Raw genomic sequence first — 20063 nt, 5'->3', positions numbered from 1 at the left:
GCCTGTAAAATACGCTGTCACCATTAATGAGAGTCGTTTGTGTACCAGTGTGACTGATGTTTCTAGCAGCCATTCTTGGGGAAAAATTGTGCCCTGGTGGTCTCTCCCTCAGGGCCACTCATCAAATTAGAATGTTACTCGGCATCCTCAAGACATTATTCTTGATCTTTAAAAAAGTTGAGCAGGCACTCCCTCCCCCTCACTTCCCTGCATCGACCCCATGTTCCTTTTCGGGGTTGTTGCTGCCTTCTTGATGTTACACTGAGTCTGTCTTTGGGTGAAAATCTGAGTGATTTTTAAGTCCTTTTTCTGAGACATAATCCGAGAAGGATAATCTGTTTTATTTTTCCCTACATGAAATATCATGTACCTGTTCTCATTGAAAGCCATTTGCTGACAATTTCACAGTGTGCTTGGCTTTTCCAGATTGTTTTTAAATCGCATCCCTAGCACTGATCCTTGGTGCATACTCCAGGGGCAAAACCTCTCAGGCCAAAGAAATACTTCCCGTTTTAAAACAAGCTCTCTTATCCATGATGAAGCATTCCCCCATCCCTTGGTGGCTCCGAAGCCAAGTTTCCAATGCAAGGCCTTTAAAACAAATGGAAACTCTGAATACATTTTGTTCCCTGGTTCCCATGGCCATTCACCCTCTCCGGTAACCTCTGTGCTGGGTCAGCAGCCTTGCTGCCTCTTAACAGAAACCGGGGTGTCTTCCTCTGACAGGGTGGCCCCGCCACTCGTGTGCACCACCTCTCACCAGCCTTTACTGCTGTCCCCTCTGGAGCCTGTGCCGATGGGAGTCTTCCTGTCGACTGTTGTTGGCCTTCTGCCTCCCCTTCTGTGATTAGGTCCAAGGCGAGACGTGTTGTTGCTGCAGTGCCTCAGTGGCTGGGTGCCTCTCTCTTAGCCCTGGGACGTCCCCCTTTGCTCCCCTTTTTGCTCCTCCACCATTTGTGGGTTGAGAAAGCCTGTCTTTGGTTGTGCGTCTCTTAGATTCTTTGTTCTGCTGGGGTTTATTTACGACCTACTCGTTCTCTCAGAGTGGAATTCCTCAAATGTCGATCTGACACCTCTGCCTCCCTAGGCCCCCAACAAAGAGAAGGTGGAGTTCTGGCTAACGTGAAGATGGGACTTGCAGGCAGCTGTCCTTTGGACGTGGTCAAGAGTGCATCTCGACAGCCTCAGGGTGACTTGCTTTATGGGCGAGAGGACTTCAGTGTGGCCATGGTCTTTTCTCTCTCGAAAACCTCTCAGCAGTAATTCCCTTTGGAGGGTTCCCCTTCGCAGATGTTCTTTGCTATTAGGGGGACATCCAAGCCTTGGCCAAAGAAGATGTGGGTGGTTTGCTCAGTGGCTTTCTCGGGGGGAACTCAGGCCTGCCTCTCGAGTTGAGGTGGCTGCTTGCCGCATTTTGTGCTGCTGGTGGTACGAGGGTTCTAGGTCTGGGGGTGGGGGCGGTGACTTTGATTTGGGCTCCTTCCTGCCTTGCAGACAGAGTGGGAAGGAAAGAAGCAGCAGTTTGCACTAATGTGAATCTTAACATGGCACATGTGTATTCAGTTGAATTATATGGAATTGCAGTTTTGGTTGGTCGGAAATGGTCCAATATCTGCAATTTCTTATGGTTCACACTAATAGTTTAAAGTCACAGCAGTCCCAAGCTGTTTTTTAGTCTAAGTACTGCTCTTTGTTTGACAAATTCGGGCGGGTTAGAGGGGAGCAATCAGGATGGCAAGGACTCTCAGCAGGAGGGTGACATGGGGAGTGAAGGGACCCAGGGTGTATTTCAGCCGAGAGGAGAAGCTTCTTCGCCTCTCCCCAAGACTGCTGTGTGTCAGCAGGCTTAGGCTTGTTTTGTGTTCTCCCCTCAGGGGGTGGGACCAGGGATGATCATAAGGAATTGGGGGGGGGCACTTTTTCCCTCATTGTTTAAAGATGGAACACTCCTTGGAGAGGCATGGGGAAGAGGCCGAAGGGTCAGTGCTGGGAGGAGGCCCTGCCTCAGGTGTATTTGTGTGGATTCAGGGGCATGGGCGGCGGGGTGGGGGGGCCCTGCTCGGGATGACTTAATGACTGTTAGGAACTGTACTCCAAGGGAAACCCAATTTAGGGTGGTATTTTTGTTTGGTTTTAAAAAGGGAAACACAAAATGTTTCCTGTCATGTTTAAACACTATTCAAGCATCTAGTTCTTAGGTAAACCTAAGGGTACCTAGCTGTAGGGTTAAGTACGTGAATAAGTTGAGAAGCAGTGGGCAGGGTGGAGCCTCATGGGTGAGGGTGAGGGCCATGAAGGTGGAGGTACGGTGCGCAGGAGGTGCAGTCAGAGCCTTGGCCATGCTGCCCTGGGGAAGAAACACCGGCCGCCTCTCTTTTCGGCCTATACTACCACCACACCCGGGCCCGGGGCAGAGTTTTCTTAAGGCTTTATTTCCACAGCCCGAAAGCTTGGTTGGTGTGCAAAGGAACAACGGGTCTCAGTTTACGCTGGGAGTTAGTTACGTAGCTGTAACCCTGAAAATCCTTGACGTTCAGAAGGTGCGTATTTGTGGTGCTTTTGTTAGCTGCGAGAGGAGGGGAGGCAGTATTCTCTCCACATGACCAAAAGTACCTCCTGGTTCTGTCTGGTCCGTGGGCTCGTGTGGCTGGCAGTGCGGGGTGGTCTTGTTCTGCCAGGGGAAGCTGGCTCGCCCTCCTTGGCGCCCACCCCCATGGCCTGGGCGGGGCTGCCGGCTCGGTGTTTATTGCACTGCTTCCTGCGCAGGGTGGTGAGTGGAGGGACGGGTGATTTGGGGGTAGGTGAAAGCCGGCCTTTGTCACTGGCTCTGTCCCTGAAAGGTCCTTCCTGGAGTCGCCCCTTCCTTTCGTCCTCTTGCTCCCCGGAATGTGACCCACACGTCCAGACTGCTGTCCACCCTTGGGGGCTGTCACTGGCTCTCTTCCGAGCTTCATCGCTTGGAAGTCAGTGAAGGATCTGAGGCATCAAACTTGCTACTTCCCAGCACCTTCTTAGGTGTTCAGCCTTGCTGTTTGCACCTCCACAGGTGTTGCTTGTCCATAGTCACCTTTAAATAATCCAGGGAACATTCCCAGGGGCCATATGAGGAACTCAAGCACCCGAGACTCTGGTCCTGCTCTCGTTGGCTCTGTGTTCTGTTGTGTTTACCTCAGTCATTCATTGTGGCCACCTGGTCTGTACCTGGCGCCGTGCTGGATACCAGCCACAGCCCCTCCCGGTAGGAAGTTCCCAGTCCGTGAGGAGACTTGTAGATCCTCAGTTGATCTGCCATGGGCATGAGGTGCCCTGGAGGGGAATGCAGGAAGGGAGGGAAGTGCGTTCCTTCTGTTGGGCAGTGCAGAGGGCAGGCCTCCTGGAAGGGGACTTGTGTGAGTCTGGAGACTGTGTAAGAGTGTGCGAGGCATGCGTGGCCAGGGATGCCGTGGGCAGTCCAGGTAGGGACCTGAGGCCCTGGGGGTTCCCCGTGGGTCCAGGTGAGAAATGGGAATGGCAGGAGGCAGTGAGGTCACGAGAGCCCTGGAGTGGATGCTGGGGGGTTCAGGTTCTCCCATGGAGCCAGGAGAGAGCCCCAGGAGGTTTGGCACCTTACTTAAGGGGAGCTGTTTGCTTAGGTCCGGATTCTAGGAAGATGCTTGGGGAACGCCGCGGGAGGAGGGTTGCCTTTAGCCACTTCTTGTCTCCTAACAGAGGGAACTCCTGAGATGGCAGCAGGAGGGGGCTGGTATTTCGCGACTGGTGGCATTGCAGGTGCGCTGCAGGCAGGGGCAGGGGTCGGGGTCTCCCTCGCTCTGCCTGGGTGAGGGTGGAGAACGTTATAGACACAGAGTGAGCTCTCCCGGCCCAGTGGTTCTCACTCTCTTTTGTGCACCTTTGTGAAGAGGGGTCCACAGGGCAAGGAGGTGGCTGAATTGCAGACTTTTTTGTCCTTCACCTTTGCATCCTCATCACTCAGCGTGAAGAAGTTATGTTGAAAAGAAAGTTTCAGGCCTTAGAAAATCACACGCTCTTTGTTATATATCATTATTACAAGCATTGAATGTTGCTTTATAGTTTACAGGGTTTTGTATGCATTCTAACTTTGCCCCTAAACTAGTGAATTCGATGGGAGCATTAGTTTCCATTTTAAAGATAAGGACCTGGGACTCAGAAGGGCTGGCTGAGGCCCAGAGTCAGCAGGTGTCAGGGCACGTGTGTCTTCTGAATCCAGGCCCTGTGCCTTTATTCCAGACTGTACTTGGGACCTTCTGGGGCGTGGAGTGCTGACCACACCCTGTTCTTTGAAGAGAGGTGAATCCTACCTGTCAGCCCATGGAGATTTCATTCTGTGACAGGGCCATGTGTAGAAAGCAGGCAGGTTTGCAGTTGTAGAGGCTTAGTCTGGGACACCAGTTCTGCCCCAGAAATATGACCCACATTGGGCAAGTGACTGGGCCGCCCTGCGTGTGTTTCCTTGGGTGTAAAATTGGTGGTGTCACTACCTCTGGGTCAAGAGGGATCACATCAGGTGCTCCGTCCATGTTCACACACTCTGGCCCGAGAGTGCCTGTGGGTATAGGTTTGGGTGGAGACAGGGCCTGCTGTCCCGGCTTGTTACTGGGAAACAGCCTGTGGGTTGCTGTGTTTCACACTTGTTTTTGTTGTTGTTGTTGTTGTTTTAAGATTGATTTATTTTAGAGAGAGTGTGCATGTGAGTTTGCACACGTGTGGTGGGGGGAGGAACAGAGGGAGAGGGAGAAAGAGAATCTCAAGCAGACTCCCTGCCGAACGCGGAGCCTGATGTGGGGCTTGAGCTCATGACCCTGAGGTCATGACCTGAGCTGAAAACAAGAGTCCAGTGCTTAAACTGACTGCACCACCCACGTGCCCCTCAGCAGTTGGTTTTGCTCACGGTGGCTTGCCTGGATGAGCTGTTGCCGGTAGTGGTAACTACAGCACCTTCTTCCTGTGGGAAACCGTTGGCGGTGTTCTGTTTCAGGACACAGGTTGAACATCACCGCGGAGAATGACTGCCGGCGATTGCACTGCTCCCTGAGAGACCTGAGCTCCCTCCTGCAGGCCGTGGGCCGGCTGGCCGAGTACTTCATCGGGGACGTGTTTGCGGCGCGGTTCAGTGATGCCCTCACAGTCGTGGAGAGGTAGGCAGCATTCCCGCCGTGGCACCCTTCCTCCCTCAGAGCCCAGTCGTTCCTTCTTGTGGGAGGGCGGCATGTTGCCAGGCTCAAGGTGCAAACGGAGCAGCCACGTAATCTCTGAGAACTTCAGGTCTGTTGTCTGTAACATGGAGGGGACCTCGTGTCTTGTAGCTTTTTGTGAGAATTAATGAGAGGAAGCACTTAGCACAGTACCTGGCACGTAGCAGACAACACAGGTGAGCTGTTACTTCGTCGAAGATTGGGTCTGTAGACAAAAAGAACTTGCCTCAGAAGAAACCAGGTGAGGTCAGTCGTATGTCTCTTCCCACAGGGTAAAGAGACAGTCGGAAAGGCCTGGTAGTCGAAGGACAGACGAAGTCAGTCGGCCTCTTCCAAGTAGGCAGACAGATGCCAGAGGTGGGACTTTTTCCAGTACTGTTAAGGTCCTGAGGAGTTAACGCTGACCCAAGAAGTGGTTCCCATCCTCTCCACCAGCAGCCTCATTCCTTACCCCTCCCCTTGGGGCCCTCCTCGGGTTTATAGCTGTATTTGTTGCGGACCACTTCCCACTACCCAGGCCTCCCTGCTCCCTTCTCAGGAACTCATATGCTTAAAAAGTCAGATGCTCGGCAGATGAATGGATAAAGAAGATGTCACACACACACACACACACACACACACACACACACACACACACACACACACGAATATTAGCCATCAAAAAGAATGAAATCTTGCCATTTGCAACGATGTGGATAGAACTAGAGAGTATTATGCTGGGTGAAATAAGTCAGAGAAAGACAATGTACGATCTTACTCATGTGGAATTTAAGAAACAAAACTGATGAACAGAAATGAAGGGAAGGAAAAATAAGATGAAAACAGGGAGGCAAACCATAAGAGACTCTTTTTTTTTTTTTTTAAAGATTTTATTTACTTATTTGACAGAGAGAGACACAGCAAGAGAGGGAACACAAGCAGGGAGAGTGGGAGAGGGAGAAGCAGGCCTCCCGCCGAGCAGGGAGCCCGACGCGGGGCTCGATCCCAGGACCCAGGGATCATGACCTGAGCTGAAGGCAGACGCTTAACGACTGAGCCACCCAGGCGCCCCCATAAGAGACTCTTAACTCTAGGAAACAAACTAAGGGTTGCTGGAGGGAAGGTGGGTAGAAGGATTGGGTAACTGGCTGATGGACATTAAGGAGGGCACTTGATGTAATGAGCACTGGGTGTTACATGCAACTGATAAATCACTTAGTTCTACCCCTGGAACTAATGATATACTGTATGTTAACTAAACTGAATTTAAATAAGAAATTTAAAAAAAAAGTCAGATGCTTCCAATATGATAGGAGGTTCAGATTGTTTCAAGGTAACTGGTGGATTGATTAGAGCAAAACTGGGTGGATGTGGGTCCAGCCCGAAGTTGGGACACCGGACTCTTCCGTTGGCCCAGTAGCCAAATCATTGGTAACACACTGAGCGAAACCAAGCCCCAAGCCTAGTGACTTGCACACCAGAGTTTTTTTTAACTGTTACTCTTAGCTTAAAAGCAGAGATAACTAAGAGTTTTCAAGTACATTTTTAAAAGCCAGATTAATAATAATAATAAAAGCATGTGGTAGTAGGAAATTTTCAAAAGTGGTTTTGCACATTTTATTTCATGCTTTACTTTGAGGGACGGGATGGTCATGTTATCTGTGAGCAAACTGTGGGCCAGAGATGGTGAGTGCCTTGCTTCAGGTCACACTGTTCACCAGAGGGAACACGTGGATTGTAAGCAGTTTCCTGAGTGCACCTGCTGTGCTCTTTCCGGACCGCAGAGCTTCTGCCTCCAGCGTCCTTTTTCCTCTCCTTCCTGGCGGGGCCTCTTGCCGCTGATGGTTTCTTCCTGTCTGAAATCCATATTTTTTCAGACTTCAGAGTCCCTGCATCGGTATTTTGTAGGTCCTTAATGTGTACATCTTCCTGCACTGCTTGGGTTTGTAGGCCCAGTACTTAAAGATACTTTGCTATTTTGTCTTCCTTTAGAATAAAGTGTGAGAGAAGGCTCCTTGTTACGGCTACGTGATCTTCATAGCCAGTGTGATGAGCTGGCTTTTCACTTACAGGTTACACACAACAAACCTACTAGTGAAACTGCTAAGTGTAGAAATGGTAAAAGACATGTTCAGCAGGCCATTTCTAGTGTGGCACAGCACTAAAGGCTGCTGTAGACGTGAAGTCGAACACGGTGTGATTCCACTCACAGCGGGTGCAGAGACTCGTCAGAGCCTGAGAGAAAGGGTAGTGGTGGGGCCAGGCTTGGGGCTGGGGGGATGGAGCTGCTCCTCAGCAGGTACAGACACTGGGTTTTATAGGATGAAAAGGTAAAGCGCCGCTGAAGTGTACTCTGGGCACACAACAGAGAGCGGTTTAGAGAATTACACGCTGGGTGCACGTGCGTGCACCGCTTATGTCATCACGCCGGCCCCTTCCAGAACTTCCCGCTTGAGAGCCCTTGGCTCTTTGGCCCTCATTTTCTGACTGCTCCCTAACCCTGCGTGCTTTGGGACTCAAGCTTGTGGTTTTCTAGGGAAGTCCTGCTTTCTGCTCCCTTCAGAGAGGAGCAGTTTTCAGAGTGTGGTCCAGATTTCCGGGCTCCTCCTCACGAGCACAGGGTCAGTCTGTGGGGCTGGACCAGGGAGCTGGCAGGGTAACAAGCTCCCCAGTGGGTTCTTTGGCTTGGTGAAGCTTGAGAAGCTCTGCACTGGGGCACCGCGGGAGAAGAACGCCCGCTGTCTTCCCTGGCGTCCGCCTCAGACCTGCTCCATAGAGAGCTTCGTTACAGAGCAGGCACAGATAGCACTTCGCCGGGCCTCCAGCTTCTTCCCTTTGCCCAGAAAAGAACGTCCGTCTCTAATAACGAAAGAGGCGTTTTCCATTTCCCCATGGAGCTGGCTCTCAGTTACTGGGATTGAAGGCTCGTTTGTATGCATTGAGCCCTTGGGCAGCCAGTGGGCTCAGCAACTTTCTTCTGAAAGGATTGTGCTTGAAGTTAAAAACCCTTCAATTTGTTCTAAAAACTTTTACTTCATGCCCTGCCCCCTCCCTCAAATATTTTAACAGGAACATTTTTTAATCTTCAGAAAAGTTGGAAAAATTGTATAGCGAACACCCATATATACCCATCACTTAGATTCTGCAGTGACCACTTTCTATATTTTCTTTATCATATAGCTAGCCATCTGAAACATTTATTTTTTCTCGAATTTTTCATCGTGGTAAAATATACAACATAAAATACTTCCATCTTAACTACTTTTATGGTGTATATTATACTCTGTTTACCTGTTAGATATTTATTTTGTGTTCAAAATTTTTTGGCTCTGTAAGTCATGCTTTAGTTAGTATCTTTGTATAAATCTTTATGCACATCTCAGATTTGATCTTTAGGATAAAGTTGAAGGTCTGGTCTTGATTCTTGTTTAGATGGAAACATGTCTGTCCTCGGGACCTTTGTTGGTACTTTGTCTGTTTTGTCTGTTTTAGTCCATAAGCTGAGTGTTTCCTTTTACCGGTTTCTCTCCCAACAGGTTGGTCAAAGTCACTCTGTATGGATCTCAGATAAAATTGTACAACATTGAAACTGCCGTACCGTCAGTACTGAAACCTGATCTCATCGATGTGTAAGTACGGAGTGGACTGTGGTGCATTCTCGGGAAAGGCTGAGTCCTCCAGTTTATAAATCAGTTTATAGATAAAGAGGAGCAGTGGTGGTTGCCACGAAGAGGAGAATGACTCCCTGCTCCAAACCTGGAAGAGAGGCTTGCCTGGGGGCAGGGGGGTTGGAGTAAGTGGAACGCATCAGGCGGGTGAGAGCTGGGAGCAGAGGGTGTATGGAGTGGGCATTTCAGGAGGGAAGAGCCGGAGGAACTGAGACACAGATGTGTCGCACGGCGCTGAAGTCAGGGAGGTGGTGAGCGGTTTGTGCGGTGGGAGAGGGGGCCGGAGAGGCATGGGAGGACTACGGTGGGAACAACTTGAGTGCCCCAAGCCTTATCCTGTAGGCCAGTGACTGAAGCTGTGGCATATGGAGAATGCCTCGGAGATTCTGACTACAGCAGGATGGCCTGAGGCTCCTCGGGTGTTTGCGTGTTACTCAGGAACGGGTGATTTTGAAGGACATTCAGGGACCACACTTGGAGAAGCTTTTTGGACAGTGGAGAGCCATTAGGAAAGTGACTGTGGAAGGGCTAAAGGAATGGGGACTGGAGATGGGGCCATGTCCCAGCGATCACACTGTCCAGAAGGCTTGCTCTAGACCAGAGCAGGAGTGGGCAGACTAGGGCCTGTCCCACGTCCGGCCCACTGCCAGCTTTAGTAAATTCAGATTTATTGGAACACAGCCCTGCCCATTCATTTACGTATCGTCCGTGACTGCTTTCGTGCCAGTGGCAGCGGTGGGTATCTGTGACGGAGAGAGTTATGTATGACCTGCAAAGCCTGAAGTATTTACACCCTGGTGTTTGCAGAAAAAGTCTGCTGACCCCTGTTCTAGCTAGTTCTTGAGCTGCAAATTAGGTAAATGATAGTCTTATTTACTATAGCCGTTTAGGGTTTTTTTTTTTTTTTTTTTTAAGAGTTGTGTGTGTATGCGTGTATATATATAGCTTTCCTTTTTGAGAATTTAGAGAGAGCTGTGAAGCTTCTGCTGAGAAGAATGCTAATTTGCTCATAAACACAACATCTTGCACACAATTTCAGGAAGTTTCAGAGCCCTTTCTCTTCAGCCTTACGGAGCTCTGTAAATTCGATAGAGCGACTGAAATTTCTAGACCCCAAAGGCACACTTTGATGTCCTTTTTCTTAATTTTGGTACTCAAAGCTTGAAGGGTGAAACGATCAGTGTATTCTAAATATAAAATACAAAATAATTGCTTGGTCACTATGAATTACCAGTATTTTCTTACTTTAAGGTACTTAATACCTTAGCTTACCTACCTTCTTATCTTGAAAAAGTTACCACCTGTAGAAAAGGGGAAAAAATAGAATGAACACCCTTACACTCTCAAACTAGATTCATCAATTATAAATATTTTCCCCGTTGGCTTTTGTTTCTTTTGCTTTCTTTTTGTATACACATGTGAACCCACACTTTTAAAATTTTTTTTAGGTTAACTGTTTGAAAGTAAATTGCAGACAACATGTCACTTCACCTATAAATCCTTCAGCATGTTTCTCTAGGAACAAGGTCATCCTCCTATATAACCACAATACCATTATCACCACTCATAGACTTTCATGGATACAGTAATATCTAGCAATTTTAAAAAGATTTTATTTATTTATTTGAGCTAGAGAGCAAGCACACATGAGTGGAGGGAGATGGGGAGAATCTCAAGCAGACTCTGCACTGTGCCGGGCTGGATCTCATGACCCTGAGACCATGACCTGAGCCGAAACCAGGAGTTGGGATGCTCAACCGACTGAGCCACCCAGGTGCCCCAATATGTAGCATTTTTAAGGGTAAGGGTGTGTGTGTGTTTGTGTGTGTGTGTATAAAATATTTTCCATACTCAGATTTTCCCAGTCATCTCAGAAATGTCCTTTATATCTTTTTTTTTTTTAATCCAAGGCCTAACTAATCATGAATCACATATTACATTTACCTTCTGTAATCTAGACCAGCTCCCCAGATTGTGCATGTTGGTGGGGGGTAGGGGAGAGAGGAAGAGAGAAAAAGAGAAACTGAATTTTTGGAGATTTAGACCTTATTTTTTTTTTTAAGGAAAATCTTTTTTTTTTTTTTTTTAAGATTTTATTTATTTATTTGAGAGAGAGAATGAGAGAGAGAGAGAGCATGAGAGGAGGGAGGGTCAGAGGGAGAAGCAGACTCCCCGCTGAGCAGGGAGCCCGATGTGGGACTTGATCCCGGGACTCCAGGATCACGACCTGAGCCGAAGGCAGTCGCTTAACCAACTGAGCCACCCAGGCGCCCTTTTTAAGGAAAATCTTAAAAAAATCTGGATTTGTCTAGTTTTTGTACTGTGTGAGATTGATGTTTAACATTTTTAGTAAGAACAGTAGATAGGTGGCAGTGTGTTGTTCTTGCATCATATCTGGAGGCACTTGAGGTCAATTTGCCCTCCTCTGAGTTGATGCTCAGTTTGATTTCCACGTGGGGTCAGCCTGAATCCTAGCTCTGCCCCCTAAAAGGTCCTAGGAGCAGTGAGACCCCAGAAAGAATGCTCCCCTGAGGACCCAGGCTCTTGGTTTCTAAAGTGCATTCTCCATCAGAAGGAGCCACAGCTCCTTAGCGGGCTGTCTCCTGTGTTAGAGGCAGCGGTGGTAAGGTTTAGACGATGCGTTTTCATTTTCAGGTCCTACCTGAGCAAGTAAATGATTTCTGCGCCATCACATGTGTCTTAGAACAGTAAATGCACTGGGTGGAATTCTTCCTTCAATGCTAATATATTTTGACCTTGACCTTTAAAGTCGCATCTTCTCTCCCCTTCGCAGGCACGCTCAGTCCCTGGCTGCTCTGCAGGCTTACTCTCACTGGCTAGCGCAGTATTGCGGTGAAGCTCATCGTCAGAACACACAGCAGTTTGTTACGCTCATCTCCACCACCATGGATGCAGTCACACCTCTGATCAGCACCAAGGTCCTGGAACAGCAGGCGTTGTACTTTGTAGCTGACTCTTTGTCCTTCCTGTACCCACTTGCTATAGCATCAAAATCTTGCTTGGTATTAGACCCTTCATTCTCAACCGCTGCGAGAGAACTATGTGTCATTCCATGTTCCTTTTGAACTGTGGGCCACATAAATTCAAATACACCTTTATTTTTTTAGCCAAGTCCCACATGAATATATGCTCATTGTGAAAATGTAAAATACCATTCAAATTTATAGACCAAAAAGTTGTGATACTCTTTGTTCCCCTTCTCCAAAACACTGCTATTCTACAGTGGGGATGTTTTATAATTTTCCTCTTGATGGAAGTCAGTTCTTGGTGTGTATATCCCTGTAGGATGGATTCCGGGAAGTGGATTGCTGGGCCAAAGGTGTATCCAAGTAAATTTGTAGGTTCTACTCAGTTGTCCTTTGAGAAGACCACCAATTTATATTATATGGCATATAGATGTTTATTTGTCTTTTTGTAGTTTTAATCGCACGTAGCATTCTGTCCATTTTTGTTGAGTTTGTTATAAATGAGTTACAATGTCCCATGAGGGGCATTTATATAATTTATAATTTACCTAGCCATTGCTGGACTTGAAAGTTGCTTCCGTTTGAAAAAAAGTTATCCTAGATAATTCTGAAACACATGTACTCCCGAACTTAACTTTATCCTTTTGGGTGATTTTCTTAGAGTAAGTCATCGGATTAAAGGTTAGGGATGGTTTGTGGTTCGAGGAAATTCTAATAATCTTCCTTTCCAGAATAATTCTGCTTGCCCATGACTCTTTGGTGTGCTTTTTTTCACCAGTCTTACCAGCATTAGGGCCTGTCCATAAAGAGTTTTCTCTTTTGCTAATTTGAAAAGGACGGATGGTCCTCGAACCAGGGTTTTGATTGGCACACCGAGGGAAGGAAGCAGGAGAGCCTGGCGTGACTGGTGGGGTGCAGGAAGGTGGGTGGAGAGAAAGATTGGCTTGGTTGGAACAAAGAGGAGTGAGATGAACAATCCCGAGTAGTTTGAATGGTATGCCGAGGAATTTGCAGAGGGATCATAGAGCTGAGGAGTGACAGAGCCCAGACGTGTCGGTGACTAGGGACGAGAGGAGCCAGAGGGTGGCGCTTCCGGCTTGAGGTCGGGAGCCTCGACGAGGCACGGAGTGCGGTGCCTCATTGCTGGGCGTCGTCCCCGGAAGCTTCTTTGGTACAGAGCCTAGGTGGTATAATGGCTCCCAGCGCCATATTTGGCTTGTGGCTGCCTCATTAAAGTTCTTCTAATGGCAGCCTTACCTGGTACGAGAGCGAGTAAGCTGACACGTTCTCTTCTGTCTCCAGGTCCAGGACAAGTTGCTGCTGTCTGCATGCCACTTACTGGTCTCCCTGGCCACCACCGTGCGGCCCGTCTTTCTGATCAGCATCCCTGCGGTGCAGAAAGTGTTCAACAGAATCACTGATGCCTCTGCTCAGCGACTCGTCGATAAGGTGAGACCCCGGGGCCACCCTGCGTCGGCCCTGGAGCCCTGTGGCTCAGACTCAGGGAGGCTGAGGAGGGGGAGGCTGGCCTTTCTGTTGCGCTCGGAGTTTAGAGGCCACGCCAGCGGAGACGGGGTCCTCACATGTGGCCCATAGGGCAGCCTCAGTGCTCTCTCGTCAGGCCCTTCCCAGTGCGGCTGCCACGTAGGGTGCCGATTAGGTTGCAAAAACCTCCTGCTGGTGGCACGCGGGCACTGCTGCTTAGCCGGCGACCTGGCTGGTGTCGTCAGAGTCCCCTTGTGTTCTTTTTGGTTTTAAAACAGTCTATTTTTGTGGTTATATTTGTTTTTTTCGGATAGAGACACTCCATCCAGACAAGGATCTTCATAAACTTCCGGAGGCTCAGGCTGGAAGTTAAAAACAAACAAAACGGGGTGTCAGAGGGCAGTCAGACCAGTTACTGTAGAGCACCTGGGATTGAGTGAGAGAGCCGCTCTTATGGCCTCGAGCTCTCAGCCCTGTTCTGAGCAGCTCCTTGGAGGGTGTGAAGGCCAGCATCTGCGGTGTCCATGACCTCTCCCTCTGTAACGCTTCTGGTACCCGACTAGAGGGAAGGGGTGGCCCCAGGAAAGATTATTGGGGTTGGGCCTGGAGTGTGCTGGACCCAGACTTCAGTTTCTCTCCCCTCCCTGCATTACTTTAGACTTGGACCAAAGCTCCAGGCCCAGCTTGTGAGAGAGGAGCCTGGAGGCCCGAGCTGTGTGTGTGTGTGTGTGTGTGTGTGTGTGTGTGCGCGCCCGAGCTGTGAGAGGAGCCTGGAGGCCCGAGGTGTGTGTGTGTGGAGGCCTGAGCTGTGTGTGTGTGTGTGTCCGAGCTGTGAGAGGAGCCTGGAGGCCCGAGGTGTGTGTGTGGAGGCCTGAGGGGTGTGTGTGTGTGTGTGTGTGTGTGTGTGTGTGTGTGTGTGTGTGTGTGTGTGTGTGTGTGTGTGTGGTGGGTGCCTAGGTTGTGTCACGTGCACTTGTGTGTTGCTTTTTGCCCTCTGATGGATGCCTGTGGGGGTGGAGGCCTGAGCTGTGTGTGTGTGTGTGTGTGTGTGTGTGTGTGTGTGTGTGTGGTGGGTGCCTAGGTTGTGTCACGTGCACTTGTGTGTTGCTCTTTGCCCTCTGATGGATGCCTGTGGGGGTGGAGGCCTGAGTGTGTGTGTGTGTGTGTGTGTGTGTGTGTGTGTGTGTGTGTGTGTGTGTGTGGTGGGTGCCTAGGTTGTGTCACGTGCACTTGTGTGTTGCTCTTTGCCCTCTGATGGATGCCTGTGGGGGTCTCTTCCAGGCTCAGGTGTTGGTGTGCCGAGCCCTCTCTAACATCCTGCTGCTTCCGTGGCCGAACCTCCCCGAGAATGAGCAGCAGTGGCCTGTGCGCTCCATCAACCATGCCAACCTCATCTCCGCACTCTCGCGGGACTATCGCAACCTGAAACCCAATGCTGTTGCCCCTCAGAGGAAGATGCCACTGGATGACAGTAAGTGTCCCCCAGGCAGGGGTGGCCCCGGAGATAGGTAGGGCAGGCTCTGTGTTTCTTTGTGGCCCATGAAGTATTCACCTGACTCTTGTCTCACGGCTGCTGGGTGGGAGAACCAGCCTTGGGTGGTGGGGTCATGCCTCTCTGTGGAATTCTGTGAACACATCAGCTGGACCTGTTTCCTGAATGTAGGACACCCCTTTTCTTAGTTAAAATAAATAAACCATTGACGGTGCCTTCCATGGATAAAAAAATCCACAGTGACTAATTGATCCATTTCAGATATTTGTATAAGCTAAGCAATCAAAGCAATTCACCTTTACACATTGGGAAAAATGGATTTAAGTACTGTCTTTTGAAACTATTTTAACCTTCCTCCAAAAACGTGTTTCAGAGGCTTTGAAAGAACTTGGTATCTTCACAAATGGCACTTCAAGTCTGATTGTTTATATTCAAAAGGGAGGAAAAAGATGAATCAAGAAAACTCAGTTCAAGTAGAAGGCATCAGATTTCTCTGAAAAGTCTTGCAGAAAGTACGAATTTTATAGAAATACTTAAAAAATGTATTTTCACGCTAAGAAAATACTGGAACATTGGAAGACGTTGTTTTTAGAATGTCAACAAAAACACTTTGTGAAATGTTAGAAATAGGGGCGCCTGGGTGGCTCAGTTGTTACGTGTCTGCCTTCGGCTCAGGTCACGATCCCAGGGTGCTTGGGATCAAGCCCTGCATCAGGCTCCCTGCTCATTGGGAAGCCTGCTTCTCCCTCTCCCACTCCCGCTGCTTGTGTTCCCTCTTTCGCTGTCTCTCTGTCAAATAAATAAAAGCTTTAAAAAAAATGTTAGAAATAGCAATAAGTACTCAACATTCTTGTTAAGAACATTATTTTTATAATCAGGAACATTAACAAGTGCTCATTGTACAAAAATATTAGAATAGTATAAAGATGGGAAAAACTCTTAAATCTCTTGTTTCAGTATTTTAGGAAGTAACCATTTTAGCAATCTTGTTGTCTTCCTTTTTCTGTGTTTCAGTATCTTCTGTAGTTCTGTGGGTGCATGAGAAATGGCGGAGTTAGGGAGGGCGCCCTGCACGCGGGGCCCCTGCCCGGGTCTTCTCTCCGTCTCTGCATCTCTGGCCATGCTGACACCGCCCTTCACAGTCCGGTGCTTCTCTGGTCCTGGTTCTCAGTGTTTTGTGTTCAGTCATTCACTTAATTCCCACGTGAGCCTGTGCGTTAGTTGCTGTTAGATATCCTGACTTAGTCCCTGAGGAAACTAGGGTAAGACGACCTGATTTGCGCAGGGGTTATGTACGGCTAGTGTGCACTCACCTTCTAGAAAGTTTAGTGGTCTTTCTCCCTTTATCTTACGCGTGCTTATTATCAGTCAGCATAGGCTACATGGTAACAAACAATCCCAAAAGTTGTAGTGGCTTCATCCAGGAAAAGATGTATTTCTTGCTCCTCCTACATGTTCAGCTGGGGCCAAGGGGGTTGGGGACGTCCTGCTTATTATTCTGGTCACTCGAGGCCCCAGGCTGCTGAAGGCCACCCTGCAGTCTGTGCTTACGCTGGGACGGGGGCGGGGAGGAGGGTGCAGTGGCGCTCCAAGTGCTGGTCTACAGGGGACACCTGGCCTTCGTATGTCCGCTCACGTTTTACTGGCCAGAGCATAGGGGTATGCGGCCACAGCTTCCCTGCAGAACGGGTGCCACCCTGTGTTGGAGCCACTGTGTGCTGGAGTGATCTGCTGAATGGGAGCAGCCATTTCCACAGGGAATAGACTTAACAGCAGTTAACATCTGTGGCGTGTTCCCTGTTTGCCAGGCGCTGGGCTGAGAACTTTCTGTACAGATGTTCATTCAGTCTTCCCTGCAGCCCAGTGAGGTTTGTCTTCTTCTCCAAGTGGTAACATGAAGGCCTGGAAAGCTTTTCCCACTGCAGCTTAGTACTTTGACAAATTTTGAAACCTACACTTAGTTGAAAGACTAAGCAAAGGAACAACCGTATATCTTACGTGAGGGTTACTTGCTAATATTTTGCCACACTTGTGTTCTCGCCCACCCCCCACACTTTTTGTTTTTAACAGAGCCATTTAAATAAAGTACATTGCTGACATTGACACTTTATCCCTGAATTCTTTATTTTACTTTATTTTTTAAAGATTTTATTTATTTGACAGAGAGACAGCGAGAGAGGGAACACAAGTGAGGGGAGTGGGAGAGGGCAAAGCAGGCTTCCTGCGGAGCAGAGAGCCCGATGCAGGGCTTGATCCCAGGACCCCGGGATCATGACCTGAGCCGAAGGCAGACACTTAACGACTGAGCCACCCAAGTGCCCCTATCCCTGAATGCTTAACCTTTATTTCTGAGAACAAGATGCTCTCTTATAACCCAAACACCACAAACACAACCAAGCTGTGTGGCCTGGTAACGGTAACATCATTTAATACATAGACGCAGTCAGTGTTCCCCAGGTGCTACCAGAGTGGCCTTTTTTGCTTCTTAAAAATCGAAGATAGAGTCCGGGATCCTGTGTTCTCTTTGGTTGTCACATCTTTCTAGTCCTTTAATACAGAAAAGCATTCCTGGTTCTTGTTTTACATGACATTGACGTTTTTAAAGAGTCCAAACCCATATTCTCGTAAAATGTCCTGGAAGCTCTTCTGATTGTTTCCAGCAATTTGGCAGGAATACCACCTGGGCAGTGTTGTGTGTTTTCCGTCACATCGCTTCTGTGTGTCCCGTTACTGGCATGCTCAGTGTGGTCACCTGCCTCAGCAGTGCCTGCTGGTCTCTTCGCAGTCAAGTGCCCCCTGCCCCATGGCTCAGCAAGTGTAGCTTGCTCGGGATCAGAGAGAAGGCAGTGGGGTCAGGAGTGAGACCTGGGTCTGAATGGCTCCAGATCTGATTCTTCACCACATTGCCCCTTTGTTCTTGAAAGCACTGTTTTTAATGGTCTGGTAACAGACCGCCTATCCAGTGGAAGTACCACACTTTATATACCTATTCTCCTATTACATATTCAGTGGTGCTTTCAGTTTCCCCTTGTACATTTCTGTGAATGCATTTTGGTTCTTGTTTCAATTTCCTTACACATCAGAGGTCAGATTTTGGTCTCTTTCCCCTGTTGGCTTTTCCTGCTAAACTGCTTTCCCTGTGCCTTGTGTATCTTAGAGAAACATCTGACCCAAGTGCAGTTTCCTGGCTCAGTTAGAGTCCCTGTGCTTGGAGTAGTGGTGTGTGAGTGGCTCCTTCAGTATGATGCACGTGTCTTTGGCTCACGTGCCAGTGTCCATGTGACCAGCCGTTAGAAGACCAGCCTGTTGTGAGCCATTATTTTCAAATCCTTTGAGTGAGGTGGTGTTACCTGTCTATCCACATTTTCAGATGACGAACTGAGACTTAGAATCTAGTGGAGGCAGGAGTCAAACCTGATTGCATCCACCTCCGGAGCATCGATTCTTTCCGCTGTACCCTTCCCTGGAGGCTGCTTCCGCCCCCACAGAGGCTGGTGAGCGTGGAGGGCCAGGTGGAGGCCAGCTCTTAGTTTAGCTCTGGTTCTGCCCCCGGAGCTCCACCAGGGCTGAGTCTGCCAAGCTCAGGCTGCGCCATGGGGGGCTTTTGGGGACAGCTGGGGGCACGCTCTGTGTCTAAGGGGAGAGCCGTCTCCACCAGTGATGAGGAAGGATGGTACCTTCCCTATGCTGAAACTTCCAATAGTCCAGGCACTTTAATGGCAACATTCTCAACCTTGTCTGTCCTCCTCACAGCAGCCCTGCAAAGCTGGGGCTGTTGGCTGTCCCTGATGTCCTGACAAGGGGCCTGCCCCGCTTGTAGAGCCATCTAGTGCTCGTCTGTAGCTCCCCCCGGGGCTCCTTGGAGCTGGGCCCTTGCTGTGTCTTCTGAGCTCCTGCCCGTTTGCCGGCCCCTGCCTCTGCTTTCTCTGGGCGCTGTGTGGAGGCATCATGTGAGCTCTTGCATCGGGGTCTGGTTAGGAGTGATGTCGTTAATAACACAATATCATATGATAATCATTGTACATATTGTCAGACCCTGGGCCCAGACAGTGTATTCCTGACAGCAGCAGCAGATGTGCCGCCGGGGGCTGATATGGATTGCCTGGCCAGCCATCTATCTGGAACTGACAGCATGTCTCATCTGCATGTGTCCATTCTCGCCTGGGGTAGTTCCCTTGTGAGGCTTATTTTTTTTATCTGTCACCTAACCTGAGGCTACACTTTTATCCTTCTCTCTCTGTGGACTTGTTTCTGGTGGACAGAGGCAGAAGAGAGACAAAAACCTGAGCAGGCAGGCCACTGGAGTCTTGGCGGTAAAAAGGGAAAAAAGAGAGAAAAGGATATAGGGAGAGAGAGAGAGATGGATAACTCAGTCAAGAGAGAGAGACGGTGTTCCTTTAGCAAGACTTCTGCAGCAGTCCCCTGAATACCTGTGCAAATGTCCCCCCTTCTCGTGTGTTCCCCGTTACATTGCTTTATCCTCAGACAAGTCCTAACATACACTGAATCTCGATTTGCAGCCAAAGTGATTATCCACCAGACACTTAGTGTCTTAGAAGACATCGTGGAGAATATCTCCGGGGAGTCCACCAAGTCCCGGCAGATCTGCTACCAGTCGCTGCAGGAATCTGTGCAGGTCTCCCTGGCCCTCTTTCCAGCTTTTATCCATCAGTCAGGTAGGAGCTGGCTGCAGGCCCCCTGGTGGGGGGAGCGGAAGAGTCCAGAGGGACTGCTGGGCTCTGTAGAGCACACCGAGCGGGCAGGCGGTGCGGCCTTGCGGCTGAAGGCAGAGCGCGGGGACGGTTATGGGCAGTCTGGGGCTAAGGCCCCCCGGAACCCTCACCTGGGCCTTGTACCTGTGTCGTGTGGCCCGGAGTCACTTGGGGCATTTTGCCTCATGCACTTCTAAGTCTTTGCCTTCTCCCAGTGTGGAATGTCAGAGGATGAGGTGATGGGGTCATTGTACAGGAGAGGAAAGAATTTTTCCCATGGGTGTTGCTTATTTCCTTCGATAGCAGGGTGGCTTTTGCTGACATGGTTCCCACCCTCTGTCAGTGTCACCGATAGAGGTTCTCTGACTCTGTGGATGCACGTGGCCTGGCTCTCCTGAGAGCACTTATGGTAGTCTTGTCAGTCACGAGGGAAAGATCGGAGCTTGCTAGTTAGCACGCGTTCCCTGATTGCCTCTTGTAAGCAGTGTGTGTGAGGTTAGAGCCAAAACATACTGTACAAGATGATT

At 49.3% G+C, this 20063-nt stretch overlaps 1 protein-coding gene across 3 annotated transcripts in view; it reads left to right on the top strand.

Moving 5' to 3' along the window:
• XPO6 (exportin 6) overlaps positions 1-20063 on the top strand; it is a 101681-nt gene that overhangs the window by 73045 nt on the left and 8573 nt on the right. For all 3 annotated transcript variants that reach the window (XM_027609992.2, XM_027609991.2, XM_027609990.2), the window contains 6 exons: positions 4997-5156; positions 8729-8821; positions 11655-11799; positions 13150-13296; positions 14614-14803; positions 19345-19500. In XM_027609992.2, the coding sequence (XP_027465793.1) occupies positions 4997-5156; positions 8729-8821; positions 11655-11799; positions 13150-13296; positions 14614-14803; positions 19345-19500 (891 nt within the window). The remainder of the gene's footprint in view (positions 1-4996; positions 5157-8728; positions 8822-11654; positions 11800-13149; positions 13297-14613; positions 14804-19344; positions 19501-20063) is intronic.

This window comes from Zalophus californianus, chromosome 10 (genome assembly GCF_009762305.2).
Source record: "Zalophus californianus isolate mZalCal1 chromosome 10, mZalCal1.pri.v2, whole genome shotgun sequence".
Taxonomy (NCBI): Eukaryota; Metazoa; Chordata; class Mammalia; order Carnivora; family Otariidae; genus Zalophus; species Zalophus californianus.
Note: the sequence above shows the minus strand (reverse complement) of the source record. Positions and strands in the feature narration are given on the sequence as shown.